The 16,970-nt window shown below is 39.9% G+C and overlaps 2 protein-coding genes across 2 annotated transcripts in view; both read right to left on the reverse strand.

Annotated features, from left to right (window-relative positions):
• The window catches only part of LOC145495462 (uncharacterized), an 11,227-nt gene extending 2,423 nt beyond the window's left edge, over window positions 1-8,804 (reverse strand). The window contains exons 1-10 of the mRNA XM_081475090.1: window positions 7,941-8,804; window positions 7,224-7,350; window positions 6,921-7,012; window positions 5,861-5,944; window positions 4,524-4,666; window positions 3,101-3,227; window positions 2,318-2,431; window positions 1,773-1,919; window positions 1,164-1,243; window positions 742-836 (exon numbers count right to left, since the gene is read on the reverse strand). Coding sequence (XP_081331216.1) covers window positions 742-836; window positions 1,164-1,243; window positions 1,773-1,919; window positions 2,318-2,431; window positions 3,101-3,227; window positions 4,524-4,666; window positions 5,861-5,944; window positions 6,921-7,012; window positions 7,224-7,350; window positions 7,941-8,073 — 1,142 coding nt within the window. The 5' untranslated portion in view covers window positions 8,074-8,804. The remainder of the gene's footprint in view (window positions 1-741; window positions 837-1,163; window positions 1,244-1,772; window positions 1,920-2,317; window positions 2,432-3,100; window positions 3,228-4,523; window positions 4,667-5,860; window positions 5,945-6,920; window positions 7,013-7,223; window positions 7,351-7,940) is intronic.
• Window positions 1-14,760, reverse strand: part of LOC145495553 (zinc metalloproteinase nas-15-like) — a 24,965-nt gene extending 10,205 nt beyond the window's left edge. Inside the window, exons 1-7 of the mRNA XM_081475193.1 lie at window positions 14,252-14,760; window positions 13,834-13,957; window positions 13,325-13,416; window positions 12,565-12,648; window positions 12,132-12,274; window positions 10,296-10,422; window positions 10,043-10,170 (exon numbers count right to left, since the gene is read on the reverse strand). Coding sequence (XP_081331319.1) covers window positions 10,064-10,170; window positions 10,296-10,422; window positions 12,132-12,274; window positions 12,565-12,648; window positions 13,325-13,416; window positions 13,834-13,957; window positions 14,252-14,384 — 810 coding nt within the window. The 5' untranslated portion in view covers window positions 14,385-14,760 and the 3' untranslated portion in view covers window positions 10,043-10,063. The remainder of the gene's footprint in view (window positions 1-10,042; window positions 10,171-10,295; window positions 10,423-12,131; window positions 12,275-12,564; window positions 12,649-13,324; window positions 13,417-13,833; window positions 13,958-14,251) is intronic.
• Window positions 14,761-16,970: the final 2,210 nt, after the last annotated feature.

Here is a 16,970-nt window from a genome sequence, read left to right on the forward strand (position 1 = left end):
TCAACGAAAATAAAATAAACTAATACCAATTGTTTACAACAATGGCCTTAAAGAGCTGAATTCAAAACAACTGCTCCACATAGAGACTCGCTATTTCTAACTGATACAATAGAGCGCTGTGGACCCCTCTCAATGACTATAAAAAGTTTCAAGTGCTGCACTCTTGGTTAAATCGCCCCCTTTTTTGTTTCTTTTCCGTTTGGGAACGAATCGGCACGTATATCAAGTAACATTAGAGGACCCTTCTACCTCCTTTACTTAGCTCTATATAGGTGGAAGGAAGCAGTTAACATCCACTTCAACGTCGCGGTGGCCTCATGGTTAGTGCGCTAGCCTCCGGATCGAGCGGTTCGGGTTCGTGTGTGTTGGGTTCTTGGGTAAGACACATAATTCTCACAGTGCCTCTGTCGACTGTATAAATGGGTACTGGCGAATTTAATGCTGGGGTGGGGGTAACCCTGCGATGGACTAGCATTCCGTCTAGGGGGGAATAGAAATACTCCTAGTCGCTTCATGCTACTGAAACTGGAGATAAACGCCGGCCTGTTGGGCCACCTGGCTCGTATACAGACTTTACCTACCTACCTACTACTTCTATGTAGGTATAGACTGCGGGAGTATAGATTCCCCGAGCACGCTGTCTTCCAATAAGTAGCAGGCACCATAGGAGCGGGGACGGGTACGATACTCCACACAGACTGGGTCTAATAGTTTGGAATTTTTCACTAAAATACAACTCACAGGGTTGAAATACAATGCGCGGCCGTAACAACCCACTCTGGTGTTATCAACGTTCCTCCACAGAAAAATCCTCCACGACTGGTATGCAAGCCAACCTTGAAAAAAGAAAACAAAATAAAGCAAGTTAGGATAAAAAGACAATTCACTTAAAAACACAGTCATGTATAATATAAAACACGAAAGACCGTGTTTGACCACATCTCAAACAACAAGAAGCGAGTTGAAAATACGACATTGTCTGGAGTGTTTGATATATCCTCTCAATCAAAGCTAAAACTAAGAAGAAAACGGAGAAATAAAATCGTAAGGATCTGTGCTAATAAAGATCAAATACAAATGTATCTAAACGCCGTTACGGCCATGATTTCCGTTGTTTAAACCTGATGAATTATTAATGAGTTTGAGAAGATTAGTTCACAAACCTGCCACGGCCAGGCACCAGGTTTAGAATCGTCTCCCCCAATCACTCGGCTGTTACCAAGTGAGGAAACACCGCAGGAACCTGGGAAACGATGATAGAAAGCTAAATCGTTCATATCTCTACCATTTTTAACAATTTTTTCTAGGCAAAAAGTTTCCCTCAAGTTAAATAGGCCACATTCGTGTTCTCGGTCTTGGACTGGAACTAGCTTGTAATGGAGGCTCAGGCGGGGGAATATCATTAAAAAGAGATTTATGTCATTTACATTTGAAAAGACTCCGCGCATTAGACTAAGTTGCAAGCTCGTTCCAGTTCTATACCGAGAGCACGAATATGATCTCTTTATCAGCCATATTTTTTGAAGTGCAGCCATTTTCAGTGCAGAATAGGACTAACGTCTCGCAAAGAAAGGAAACCGTTTATTTTGCTAGATTTAATACACAGGTGAAGATAAAAGTACAGGAGGACGTTTTTCCTTCCTCTTTTTCTTTCAAAAATGCGATGTTCTTGATTGATTAATTAGATTTCGTAAATCATTTACAGTCCGAATTTGTTAATAGCCACACGCATGTCAGGAGTACCTGGGGGATTAAGAAAAGTGTTTACAGACCTGAAGGTGGAGGAGGGGGTGGCGGCGCGTCCGTGTCTGGTGGAGGCGGAGTCGGTGGCATTTCAGTGCTTGGTGGAGGTGGGGGCGGCGGCACATCGGTATCTGGAGGCGGTGGTGGAGGGGGATTAGTGCTCGGTACTGGGGTTCCTGAATGAGAAAAAAGAGTATAGATTTTAGCGTGAGTAATGGCCTATGATCTCTTTCTCTTTAAATATTACAATTATTTTAATTAATTCATAAGGATATATTCTGTTCCGCTGTAAGTTTCCATTCTGTTTGTATCTTTATATGTGTGAGTGTGTGTGTAAGTGTGTTACCGACCGATAACTGTATAAATAATCTATGTAACTTAATGTCTGCCCATTCTTTTTAGCCCTTATGGTTATTTTGGGCAGGCAGTATTCTATATTAATTTAATGTTTATTGTAATTATTTTATAAATTGTGAGTACAAATAAATGGTTGTTGTTGTTGTTGTTGTTCCATTCCTCGTTTACTTAGGTAGTATGTATTCAAAAAAGTATTTCAACATTTTATTACTGTTACCTTCTCCACATAGTTTGCAACTTTTCCTGCATCTCTCTCTCACAATCTTCATCCTGTCGCAATCTCCACGTGGAACGTGGTAGCTACAATACCTTCCTGTGTCACGACAGTTACCTAAAAAATACATCGATAAAAAAAGATTATAAATGCCTATATTTAAGTGTAAGTGAACTCAACCATGCTTAGTAGGGACAGTGTAAATAATTGAAATATATATATTACAACTTAAATAAAACTATTTATAATTAAATCCCAGTTGATGGGAATATGTCCAGTGGTTCCTTAATAAGTCCAGCTGAGGAGCTGATCTCGGAACTGCCGATAGCAAATGGAGTTAGGGGAAAGATGCAGAATTTGAGCCAGTGACCCCACATGTCAAATCTAGTGCCCTAAACAACTAGACCACAATGCCCGGTAAAATCAGTCAATCAGTCAGTCCGTCAGTCAGTCCGTCAGTCCGTCAGTCCGTCGGTCCGTCAGTCCGTCAGTCCGTCAGTCAGTCAGTCAGTCAGTCAATCAGTCAGTCAGCCAGTCAGCCAAACAGTCAGTTAGTAAGACAATCAGTTAGTCAGTCAGTCAATCAGTCAGTCAGTCAGTCAGTCCGTCCACCGTCCGTCCGTCCGTCCATCCGTCCGTCAGTCGAGTCATTCAGTCTGTCCGTCTGTCCGTGAAAGTAACGAATGCAAGCTTTTTCAAGACAGTTATTTTTGAAGCTGACAAAACATCATCTATAGTGTTGCTGGATATCTATTCATTAGTTTGATAAGTTAAAAACACGCAAACCTGTTGGGGGCTTTGTAGGAGGGGGAGGATTAGGTCCACCGTCACCTCCACCCCCAGAACATTTGTACAACAGATTCATTTGTCGGATGTCGATTTTGCTTAGGTACCGGCGGTTTCCAAGTGTAACCTGCCAAATGTAAGAATGAAATTGGTAACTGCCAGCTTATTTGAAGGTTGGGAGTACAAGTGTTACCTGGCAAGACCCTTATGCCAGTCTGGTGTTCCAGTGAATGAAAGAGAACCGCAGGCTGACATTATTTATTTACTCGAAAATAGATTCAAATCAAAAGTGTCAGAACTACTTCAGTTCAAATTCGATATCCAGTTGACATGCACCACTTTAAAACCTTTTGATTCGTTTTTCTGTACCTCTTTTGTTCTTATGGCTAGGGCCAATCATTAACAACCTTGTAAACATCGTAGGTCGCCGCCCATCGATATTTCACGTTTACAACTTATAGTATTTTAGCATGTGCCAAACAGAAATGTTAGCTAGTTTACTAATTTGCGGTTTCTCCTGATTCGTGGGAGGTCGTGTTGTACTTCACTTGGGTCTCAGATTGGAAAGCTGAACTATGATTAAGGGAACGAGGGGGCATATGTTGAAGTATATCTTTTAATGAACGATGTAGGACGTTCTAATTAATGGTATTTATCAAAATTATAGTTTAAAGAAGCTAAGTCAGGCTATTTTAGGTCATTTTGTTTAATTGTGTTAATTATGAGCTCTAAACGTCAAATTGGCAGAGCAAAAGTCTTTCATTTGCAAAATCACGGCCACATAACAACTGAGAATGATTTTCCAGCTGTGTAAATGACATCTCGATATAAACTGATATAAATTTGAAAAAAGGTGGGCCGACGTTTTTCAAATTTACCCAAATGCAATCCATTTTAATACTCTCCGGTTTTGTCCATCCATGTCCCTTCTTGGCTTTCCTGTGTTTTGTTTGAGATCTTCTATAGTTTTGAGCCGTTTTTGTGATATTTTAGTTAATTCTATGACCATTTGATCAATTCCGAAATTGCCTAAAATTAGGTGACCTAGTCCCTCTACTTAAGCAGAACAGTTTCAAAAAGGCAAGAGTAAAACAACGAAGACCAAACCGAAGGTTAAGATTAGGAAAGACTGAAACAGATTATGAACCGAGAGTGTCTGAGATAACAGTGAAAGATCAGAACACTGGAAACGACCAGAGGTTTGCAAATGCCCTGGAATAGACTGGTGACACCCTGGAATAGACTGGTGACACCCTGGAATAGACTGGTGACACCCTGGAATAGACTGGTGACGCCGTGGAATAGACTGGTGACGCCTTGGACAAACCAGAGAGCCTTAATATTCTTTTTGGAATCACGCCAAGGAACCATTTTTTTGTAGCATTTTGGGAACTTTGTATAAGCCGTGTTCTGCTGAACTAACCCCTTGTTGCTTTGGAACAATCGTCGGTCGGCCATTCCTGCTGAAGGCTCTTGAGTCATAATGCATCACACTACCATAGTCATATGGAGTTCCCAAGGAATCGATGGTTGAACGGCCGTATTTGTTGAAATTGTACTCCATACCTGCAAAATAGTTAATTTCTTAACTTGGCTAGGAACACATCAACGGTTAATGATGACAGAGACGTTAATGTATAATGTGGTGTTTCGCGCTGGTAGACTTAGTAGATCATACGACAGCAAGAATCGCAAACTCTACAAGCGGTTTTAGATCGCTTTTGAGTTTCTAACCAAAAAAAATGTAAACCCTGTTTAGGGTTGGTTTTTCTCATTGTCCTTCAACATGCAAGAATGCTAAGAGAACTGAACCGGAGTAGGAATTATTGCTTTTACATCTCTTTGAATAATTGTGTATTTTATATTTGCCAGTTTTATATGCATTGTCGACTTGAACTTTTCACCAAACACGTTAGCAGTTCCCACACCTGAAATGCACTGGGTACGACATGGGAATTTGTTGCCCTGCAATTGTTGGATAGATAGATTATTTTCTTTTCTACACGGCCAACAGGGTTTTTTGCTGTTTTGGTATCTCTATAATGTGTAAAAAGGTATTCTAAGAAAAAAAAAAATGGATTCCAACATTTTAACGCCCAAAGATCTAACTTTAAAGTTCCCCAGCCACGCCCAATGAAGTTGACCGGGAGTCAGTGCAAAAAGAGTCTGGGTTTCTGAATGGGCAGTGACGTCAAGTCAGGAATTGCCAAATCATGCTAGTTCAGGTCACTGTTGTTTCAGTTGTGGTTAAGAGTTTTCGTTGACAAAAAGCAAACAAACCGAAGTTGGTGAAACAATGCGGACGTCAATCAAGCAAAATAAAAACGGGAAGCTTTGAGATGTTCCTGAAGTGACGGCATTTGTCACCAATCTTTCATTACGCGGTCAACTTCATTGGGCGTGGTCGAAGCGGGAAATTTAAAGCTTCATTTCATGGCAAAAATACACCGGAATTAATTTTTCTTTTGGTTTGAATACATTTTTAGATGTTATAGAGATACCAAAACCACAAAAACCATGTTGACCTTATAGACACTTTAAGATAGATCAATAGATGCATAGTTTCTTTTTGAAAAATTTAAAATAGGCCAAATACTGTGTGGAGGCTTTTAAATGTTAACAATTTTTGTCAGGGCATAAAAGGGTCATAAAAAGACTTCTTTTGTACTTAGAAATATTAAAATCAGGCTGGCAAAACAAAAACAAAGCCATCTTGGCATAACTTAGAGATGAGTTCAAATGGCATTATCGTTGCTGTACCTCGTTGAATGTTCTGTCGATAAATGATGACGTAATCATCTCTGTCAGGCCTGGATTGTTCGTGGTAAAACCCAAGTGCGTGACCTAGATAACATAAAGAAAGCAAACAACAAAGGCAAACATTTTAAATCGAAGAAGTCTAGAACTAAGCATTGACTAAAAAGAGGTCAAGTTATGCTGTTTCAATATGGTCGTTTTCATATATCACAAAAATACATTTATGTTCAAGTCCTTTAACTTCTAGTCTCGGGAGCAGATTCACATCCACTCCATTGCTAAACATCGGCGATTACCAAGCAATTCAAAGAATAACAACCCACTGACGACGGGGGTATTAGCCTCATCAAACCGGAGAACGCCAAAGGAGGTTTTCCTGTTACAAGCTATGTGAGACCATGCAACTTTGTTTAAAAAAAAAAACCCTCATCCAAATCTGAACACGTGCCATCACATGATAAAAATAGCACACCAACTAGTTTGCAGGTATTCCACATAAATTACAATTAGAAGTAAATATTATAATCTACTACGAGTAAAACTTTTAAAAAAGTATGAGTCAGGATCAAAAAATACCATCTAAAATAATTACACTATGCTAAAAAGTAAAAACGTTGATCATATGTACAATCAAAAGGCCCCAAAGATCAATTTTCTTGACACTGTTTTTGAAGGTCTCAGAAGTTTTAAAAGCTCTGTGTGAATCTGATGGCAGATTCCACAGCCTTAGTTCTATGTAACGCCACGATTTCAGCCCGTGGGTTGTGGTGTTGACCTTGGGCAGTTCAAGTGAGTGCGTTTTAGTCTATCACCAAATTAATATTATAACCAGTTTCGACCTAGCCCAGGCCTAAACTAGAGCAGGTAAAGCATCGTCCATTCCGAAAGGCTTGGTTATATGGCATCGACCGTCTACGAAAGGGAAATCAGCCTCGGTGAAGAGTGACCTCTTTTGCTCAAATAAACACTCTGTAAACTTGCTTCGGAGGAGATGGTTGTCTCCGGTCCCACATTCGTATTATGATGCAGGAAAGGATTCACGCATGCAGCCGATAAAACTTACCAATCTCGTGAGCCACAATTCCGTTAGTCCAACATCCTGAGGCAAGTGTGATAGCCTGCCTTCGTCCTGTCTGCCCTACCATTGATGAGCACCTACAAAGAATCATGACAAATAATTTTAAAATTTGACTCCAGTATGATGTCAAATCGCCTTTGCATTGTTTGTGTTGATTTGATATCTACGATTCTAAAAAATCTTACGTTACTCCACCAATCAAGCATTCGTCAATTTTCCTCCTTTATTCTTAGTCTTTTTGTGATATTCATGTCGGTGGTTTAGTCATGACAATGAAAGTAGACCTACCCTCCTCCAGTTTGAAAATTGGCATAACTTCTTTCGTTCCCCCTTCTTTCTCTGAACTTAATACAGGTGTTGTCAGACCACATTTTCATTCCAGCTCGAATAGCGTTCATTGCTCGAGAACTCCTACCTGTGCAGGAAAAGACGAAAAGAAACATGGTCACCAGTTTCATTCTGCTAAAGGAATTTTGTATCTTCAATGCTTTTACAAATTAGTTAAAATTTTTCTAGCTCCAATTATGTGAAGTATTAAGGTTTTCATATGGAGCATCGTCTTCGTTTCCGTAGGTCGGGTCAGCACAAGGGTGCTTGACTGAATTTGATTTTCTTTGAAAACTAGAAGTCAAGTAGCCTCCGACAAAAAAAAACATTCGCACAGAATTGCTCGATCCATTTTTTATATTGTTCAGCAGCTTTCCAAAGGATTTCAAAGCGATGTGCTGTGAAACGATCAGGCCCAACAGTTAAGATGCTAACAGGTTCGCTCGATCGATTTTTTAACAAACTTTTTTTTCATTTAATTCGAGTTTGCTAAAAGTGACTTTTTACGATATTATGTGGGTCAGTTTTGCGAAGTACGAATGAAGTACCTTCCAATATGAAGGAAATCTCAAAATATTAACTACACCTAAAAGTAACGCCACAAAGGTGATAAGCCACCAATTACGGAGGAGGGGTAAGAACTGTGCTTTTTTAAAAAATGTCGAATTTATAACTTACGCAAACTACTGGAAATTTCATAGACCAAAACTCCTCCTCTCCACAAGCCCCTTCTGATCGAGCCCCGAGAAGCTGGTGCGTCCACGTCCTGACCTGCTTCCGCAGCCGCCCTTTGTTCATAAGTCAGGATCATGTCGCCTTCAAACAGATTGGAATCTCCAAGTCCTCTGTTCTCTAAGTATAACAAAGCAAGTATCTTTTTCTGCCCAACGTGCTAAAGTTTTTTACCCGATCGTCTGCCAGTCGTAAGCGTAAAGTAAGTGGATGCTGGAATCGTATTTACAGTGGAGGATGAATCGAATAGGTTGAAATCCAAGCTAAGAACAGGAAAGCTGTGAAATACTGCCTTGAATTAATAATTGAACGAAAAAAATGAAACAAAACAACACCAAATATAACAAAATTGGAGAAGACAAATATAATTACCAAAACTACAGAATTCGTGCGAACTGGTGATTAGTGTAAACGGTGTGGAACGTTTTCTTACGAATACCGCAATTTAGTGAGTGGGTTAGAGGCTAAGCTCTGAGCATATTGACATTGATGTGACATGATTTACGGTAACACAATAAAGGTAAAGGCGAAGTCCGCTCTCTGGTCACACACCTATACCGAAGCTTGTCCCAGTTACAGACAGGACCCCATTCAGTTTAGTCCAACATTTTGTCGTGTTTCCTTAACAGTTTCTACCGTTTCTAAATGGGAACGATCGCGCTATAAGAATAAAGCGAAAGCAGAACGCATCACACCAGCCTTGCTGACCAGCCCACAATCGCGGACCGCTCCATTCAGAGCCCAGCATGTTAACTGTTAGGTGACGGCCGTGCCTCCCTCATTGCAGTACAATACTAGCCATGAACTTAGTCGTTCATACCTTCTGGGTTATAACTCAAGACCCTACCCAAACACGCAACAACAATGAACAGAAACATTTTCACAGCGAAGTGAAGACCAATTGACTGTCTTTATTTTATATCACATGAAGCACTTTAAACCCAAACACCTGCCTTTATTTTGTTAGCACAGACGCGGAAGACCTTGTTTCAGGAGGAAAAGCTGAAAAAATCACTTCTGCTAGAAACAATGGGAAACGTGATGCAATACAAATAGAATATGCACGCTATTTACTGAGAAGGGAGCGGTTATTTACAAACGATGTGAAACATGAGCTCAGCTTTATCAAAAATACCCTTATACGTGAAACTTCCAGCTTTCTTGAAATTAGTTTGGACATTGCAAAAACAACTCCGACAATCGTTTCTTCAATTTACCCTGTATTACCTTGTATTCGCAGACGGTTTTGTCTATGATCGTTTGTCCTTTTATTCCTGCAAGGGGACATATGAACTCACAATAGGTCTGCTCCAAATTTGTGAGGCTTTTCATGGCACAGGTCTTAGAGGATGGCTCCGGTCGAATAAAGCAAAGTAAAATCGCGTTTTAGCCCTAAATACGTGAATTTTCAGGCCTTTTTGCACTAGCATCTTTCAGGCGTTTAGTTAGTGGGGCGCAGCACAAAACGCGAAAAAAATAGCGTGGCTCAAAGTGTCAAGGGGTTCAAAATTAGGGCGATTTTCTTAAGGCTGTCTATTATTGAACAATTACTCCTAACGACTTGGCTGCAATTAGCTAAAGTATAAAGAACAATGATTGTGATTTTTGGATGCTTTGGTAACATCATAAAGCAGTGATCAACACAGCGTCAAGATCCGCCTTCTCCTTCATCATCTCTTGACGGCGTCTAGAGGCCCAGCTAGCGATATTTTTTGCGCGTTTCTAGGCCCTAGGGTTTCGCGCGGACATTTTTTTCCGCGTTTTTTTTTTTTACGTCACGCACGACGGACCTAGCGAAAGAGGGACACTACTCGTGGTCTAGTTGGAAGGTCCCTACAATAGACTTGTTTCCTCTAGGGAATTAAAATCATATAGATATTTCTTTATCGTAGTCTCGAAACTAAACAGTCAGGTATTGTTTTTTTTTTGGATAATAAACAGCGACATTTGACATTTTCTTTGTCCTAAACTTGAGAAAGCCAAACGTATTTAGTCTTAAATCAGGCTCTTTAGGTTCTACGTTGAACAAAGTGTTTACGCAAGGACTCACCTCGCCCATGCGGTTGGTTTTAGCACAAACCACAGCTTTTCTTACACCTCTCTCTTACAATTTGCATCCTCTTACAATCCCCTCGGGGAACATGATAACCACAATACCTTCCAGTGTCTTGGCAATCTAAAAGAGATAAAGTAAGGAGGACGTAACACGTTCTTTTCAAGATAGCATCATGTCCCACAGCAATCTGAGATTACAGACCGTAACTGACTAATGTAATATGGCATTTATCAAAGTAACCAAACCTGTTGGAGGGGGTGGTTTAGGCCTACTTCCACCTCCACCGCCGCCACCACCTCCAGAACATTTGTACAGCAAGTTCATCTGCTGGATGTCAATGTCGCTCAGGTGTTCACGGTTACCAAGGCTGACCTGCCGAAAACGACTTGAAACAAAACAAATATCAATGAATGTGCGACTGAGAAAAAGAGAAATGACGTAATTGTTGTTTAAGCATACCTAGGGAGACCCTTATTAGTACAATAAAACTCGCTCATTAGATCTTTCTATTCGTTTCAATTCTTATTCGTGTTTGTCCCTTTTTATTTTTATATATTTTACATAGTTTCCGCATTCTTTTACTTTTTACAGATTTTTACTTACGAAATAGAAAACATGTATGTGTTTTCGGGCGAGATATAGAAGTTCTCCCACCAGTGGGAGAACGATAAATGCTGTGCCGTGGGGAACACGAGCCGACTGGCTAGTGTTTCCACAGCTTTTTCGAGTTCTCCCAAACTTTTATTAGTGTTAATTGTATTTCTCTATAATTTTAGACCCGCAATCTTCACTGAGGTGTGGCTATAGCCTCTAATTAACGACTTACTTTAAGCTGCCATGCTATGATGCAAGAGATCTCCTCTCTTGTATGATGTAATTTGCTTAAATTTCGTATTTATTCTACTAAAAATGCAAAAGAAATACAAAGAGAGGATTTTTTCCAAACCGAATATTTCTCCATTTTATTCATCTTACACCACTAGCCGTAACAATAATAACAATAAATTACGTTTTCCCGTCTACGGCTTTCCGCCGTAGTTATATATAGAAACTAGAATTATGACCTCAATTATTGCAACTCCCTCCGGCCTTGCAGGAGGCGCAGTGGCCCAATGGTGAGCGCGCACTCGGATCGAGCGGTCCTGGTCCGAGCTCTAGCTGGGATCACTGCTTTGGGTTCCTGAGCAAGACATAGTACTTACATATTGTCTCTTTCCACTCAGATTTTTAAACGGGTACCGGCTAATTTAACGCTGCGGAGTAAGCCTGCATGGATGCGATTGGACGGGGTGGTAGGAATAATTCTAGTCGCTTAAAGTAATTCCTTACTATTGCATTGCGCATCCCTACTGCGCACGATTTTCGCGTCATTAACGCACGCACATGAGCACGTGCGCCTACAAAACGTAAGAGATTTCCCTCAAACTAAGCTCGATAGCGAAATAAGTGCTCCTTTTCTCTTAAACGAGCACGGTGACCCCCACTTTTTATTTCATAATTTCAATGGGAACAATATCCTCAATAACTGAGAAAAAAATTAGCAGAAATCTATTGCTCCTTTTTTGGCAAATGACATGATAAATACTACAGAGGGAGACAACAGTGCATGTTCAAATTATGTTTCCTTTAAAGGATAAAAAGATGCAGGGTATTTGAAGACATTTTTTCTGGGACGTGGATGAATAAACAATCAAATAAAGTCAAACTCTGTGTGATATAACAAGCTGCATTGAAAAATGATCAAGCTTATTTGTTGCGCACGGAGATTACCAAAAGTCACCTAAATAACCGTGTTTGTCAGCATTGTGGCGTGAAAACAAGCACAGTGACCCCCTCATTTTACTACGTTTTTAATATCTCCTTGTCCTGTAACAACAGCATACCAAATTTCTTCGGAAATCTATAGCCGGTTCTTTTACTAAGGAATCACATTAATGCTACAGTAGCCGGGATAAGCTCGATCCCGCGGTATGGACCACTTGGCCTGACACAGACTTTACCTTACCTTCCCCTTCGACCTTTATGTGATACTAAAATCACCTATTACTATTTCATTGTGCGCACTGCGTTGCTATACTAACCCCCTGTTTCTTTGGTAGAATTGTCGGGCGCCCGTTCCTGCTGAAGGCTTTTGAGTCATAATGCATCACACTACCATAGTCATATAGAGTTCCCAAGGAATCGATGGTTGAACGGCCGTATTTGTTGAAATTGAACTCCATACCTGTTGAAAACGTGTAGGTATGCTCAAAGTGCAAGGTAGGCTACTTTTTGACCGTCGTGAATCTGCGCTAATAAGACTAATAAGTGCGGCGGCAAAGAGTGTGATGTACAAAACTACGATTAGGTCTATACTTAAGTATTCTTTCAAAATAGGACTTGAAGGGCAGTCGGCTATTTTACTGAGGGAAGTTCAGTCACTACGTTCAAATCCAATATGAACTAGATATAATTTGATAAATAATTATAACTAATTGATTGACTTTTGTTAGTTGGCGACATGTTAAATCATACCTTGTATAATGTTCTGTCGATAAATGGTAACAAACTCGTCTCGGTCAGGCCTGGATTGCTCGTGGTAAAAACCAAGGGCGTGACCTAAGGAAAGATAAGCAATTACATTAATTTTATAGTGACCTGCTACTTTACAAACGTAGCAATAGCTACTGCCGGCCCCTGACGATCCAAATAACTAAGGGCTGCAAAGGAGACAAAAGGCGTTCTATATCTAGTGAGGATAACTTTAGTAATTTGAGACGAAATAAAACATGTTTCAATTTTTTGTTTCACTGTTACATTCTTTCTTTCTTTCTTTCTTGCTTGCTTGCTTGCTTGCTTGCTTGCCTGCTTGCTTGCTTGCTTGCTTGCTTTCTCTCTTTCTTTCTTTCCAAAGGTAACACTTTGGCGGATTTCATTCCTTCATTCTTATCAATTCAGCCAAATGTCTAATAATTTTGCTCGTAATATGGCAAGTTGAACCAAATCCTGTGCAGTGATTGAATACCCGTGCGGGGCAAGATGTGACGATCTTGCCAGCTGTATTAATTATTTACCGAGATGGCTGGATATTGGATATTGGATATTGGCCCCGAATCCATAAACTTGCAAAATGCATGATCCCTGATATCGGTTATTTCGAACGAACAAGCATGGAAAATAGTCCATATATTAGTTGTTATAGGAAGAACCGAGATCGCATGAATAACTATTGATTATTGCAATTTTCATTTTTTGCAGTGGATACAGACTACTGTGCTTTGTATGAAGTCATTACCGATTTCGTGCGCTACTATCCCGGGATACCAGCATCCAGAAGCCAAAGTGATCGGTTGTCGACTTCCAGTTGCACCAACGTATGAGGAGCACCTATTCAGATGACAAAAGAATCAGATTCACTTTACGGTTTTCGCTAGGCAGCCATCTTTCGATGACTTCTTTCTTGATACTCCCAGAAGAACAATCGGCACTTCGCGCATTTAACACTTACGTATTTATCCGTTGAGGCAACGATGACTTTGTCATTCTTGTCCACAGACAGACAGACAGACAGACAGACAGACAGACAGACAGACAGATAGACAGAAAAAACTTATTTAAGCACGATTAAAATTAAAGCTCAGTAGCTTATGGGGTCGTGCATGGGGTCGCCGATACCTATTCTCAGGGACCAGGGTTTATCGATGCCTTTTGCTAGTTAAAATGCTGTGAGTGGCACTTTCGAAGGAGCAAATAGGAAATGGTTGTAGGCGTTCATTGATTAGTTGACTTGCGCCTGTCACTCACCCTCCACCGTTTTGAAAGTTGGCGTAACTCCGTTTATTCCGTGCCTCTTTGAATGTGATGCAAGTATTGTCACTCCACATCTTCATTCCCGCTCGAATAGCACTCATTGCTCTGCTGTTACCACCTGATCACAGTAGAAATGACAGAGTCTAATTTTAAAACGCTAGTGATATAAATTCAAATAGAAATTACTCTGAATTCAAAGATTGGGGTAAGGGTAAATAGTCAGAAAGAAGAGAGAAGATCCGAAGTGGAATTCATGTTGGGAAGGCTGTATGTTGTACTTTCTTTTGCATCACACATTAGGCAAGAAAAATTTTCGTTTTCTAACTATTTCATATCATCATATGCTTTTTGTAAAAATGTGAAGACAGTAAGCATGAGAGCATGCTAAAGTTTATAATTAGTGTTGACTTACTCAGTGATCTGTCGATTCTGTAATATAGAACTCCTCCATCCCACAAGCCACTTCTGATAGAGCCTCGGGACACTGGGGCGTCTACGTCCTGGCCTGCTTCAGCAGCCGCCCTTTGTTTAGGAGTCAGGATCATGTCCCCTTCAAACAAGTTAGGGTTTCCAGCCCCGATGTTCTCTGTTTGAGGTAGAATCTGCGATTTTCCCTACGCTATTTTATGACCTGACCAAAAATTCGATGCCCTATTTATGGCCGTTACGGCTGGCACAGTTGTTCGAAACATAATTTATGAAGGGCTTTTGTTGATGGTCTTCTCGATAATGATTAAAAAATATCTTCTTCTAAAAACGTAGTTAATACAAGACCAGAAAGCAAAAACGATACCCTATTTCTGACCAAAATGGCGAAAATCGATACCCTATTTATGACCACTGAAACGGCTGAAAAACCATACCCTTTGGGGCCGCACATATATAGTCCATATAAGGGAGTACGCCCCCCCCGGATATGGATATCATTTTCTCGATTCACTAGTCTGTTGCTGTAACAGATATAAGAGACCTGCGTGAAGAATAGGCAAAGTGAATGGAAATGATATTAAAGAACCAGACCCCTTTATTATTTACTGATGGGTTTTACATTCATATCCTTTAGAAAATCTTGTGTGCAAGATTTTGAAATTAAATTTTTGCATCTTACCTCCTGATAAAACAGAGCATAGTATGTTACTTAGTGCACAGTATCAAACATTTGCTTTTCTACTGGTGAAACAACACATCGAGTCAGAAACAAAGCAATAATATGAATTTTCAATTTTCAGCCAAAAAGTTCTTGTTCACCGCTTTTGAAAAGGAGATATGGTTACAGAAGTTAGGAATTTACATCATCATCGCTGTCCGGAAAAAAAATGTTCTCCTTTTTCGATTCAGTGCAGGACAACTTATATTGTAATAAGAAGCTCTGTTGTAAAAGAAACGATAAGCAATAAAGAGAAGGTGGAAGGTTTTCATAGCTATTCCCATTACTTCTCTTTCTTGGTAAACAACTTCAACATTTGGAATATATTGTCCGACATCTTCAACAAACAGAGATTTTGCTTTGAAGGACAAAATTTAATTTCGGATATTTCAGCCTCGTCAGCTGACGGAAAGAAAAACAAACAAATAACTTTCTCCAACAAAATGTAAACGTTTATCTCTTGCGAATCTGATTGATTGATCAACTTGTAATTTCTCGAGCTCACTGCATTGTTAATACATTCCCCAGCAGAAAGTGTATGAGAATATAACTAATGAAATAAACTAGGGAGGTTGTCTTGATGTGCTTGCATACAGGCTGTTCTGATATCATACCAGTAGACTGAATAAGTTGACAGCCATGCATGCATGCAAGGTTAACAAACAAGTAAAATATTTCCAAGCTTTCTATAACTCGTTTATTTAGAGAGGTGGATATAAAATCTAATAAAAGGAGAGATTCAGTGTTTCTCCAATCAAGTTGCTTCTCCCCACCGTCCTAAAATTTAAGCGCTGGCAAAAATATAATTTAGTCCCTCTAAGACACCGTGTTAAGGGCGTCCGTCCTTTGGGTCGAGATAGATTTTTCTGAAAACGGCTTGCAACGAGAACAAATATCAATGGGTACCCCGCTAGATCCACTTCCGACGGAGCTTAGATAGGGTGATGCTGTTTTCTGGACTTCAACTCCGACTTCCTCTAGCTGTGTCCTACCATGCTGCTATTTGGATCTTTACACAGTGTCGCTACTTGAAGAACGAAAAACGGCCCCCACGCAATGGAGACAGTGATATCCCGATTTAAACAGATTTTTGGTTTTTATCCATATTGTGTCAACGAGCCTTGGTTTTTTTTTGAAAAATCCATAAGAAAAATATTTAGCTTTTGTCTAGTATGTATTGTGAAGTGCATAAGATGGCACGCGTGAACTTTGTGCTGGATACACAACTGTCAATTGTTCAAAATTAGTTTTCTATGAAAATCTTTTAAGGTTTTTCCTTGAACTTTGAGGCTTTCATCGGATCTTGGAGGAAAAAAAAATATACAATTTTCTCTCCCTTTTCTGGGCCTAAGCTGGCCTAGTTTATTACACATAGAGAAATATATCCTGCAGCCTTAGCCTCAAACTGATCAATGTTTTCTGCTCCTTTATTTTGGTTACGTATTTAGTTACAGCATCAGAAATAAAAACGGTTCGCTGATATCCTACGTTCTTGTTGTTTCTTCACGGACACGCTAACGAAATTTGCTAGCAAGCAAATTAAACGTTTTAACTTTTTATGTCATTGTGCACTATAACGATTCAAGTTCGCCTGATGTGTTCTTCATATCGCTGCGTATTATCTAATGGATATCCGTGGATTGGACATGAAACTGGCGTTTTTTCTTTCTCTTTTGGTGCAAAGATGTCTTTTTTAGCCTGCTTGATGATCATATAGCAAAGGACGACATAGATGACAAAGTTAATGAAGTAGATAATGTAGTCACTGTGAATTTCCATCTCCTAAAATAGAAGGAAGGAAATTAAAAAGTTGACATGAAACAAGGACAATACGAGCTACTATGTCTTGTCACGAAATGACATCCCCCAAGAGGCAGAACAAAATTGCGTTTTACCGTTTATACCCTTTGTTGAAATTTCGTCCTAATTTATGCTGTTTCCTTGCTAAAGAATGGGTTCATCTTTATATGCGGAATTATGAAAG

This window comes from Orbicella franksi, chromosome 1 (assembly GCF_964199315.1).
Source record: "Orbicella franksi chromosome 1, jaOrbFran1.1, whole genome shotgun sequence".
NCBI classification, from domain to species: domain Eukaryota; kingdom Metazoa; phylum Cnidaria; class Anthozoa; order Scleractinia; family Merulinidae; genus Orbicella; species Orbicella franksi.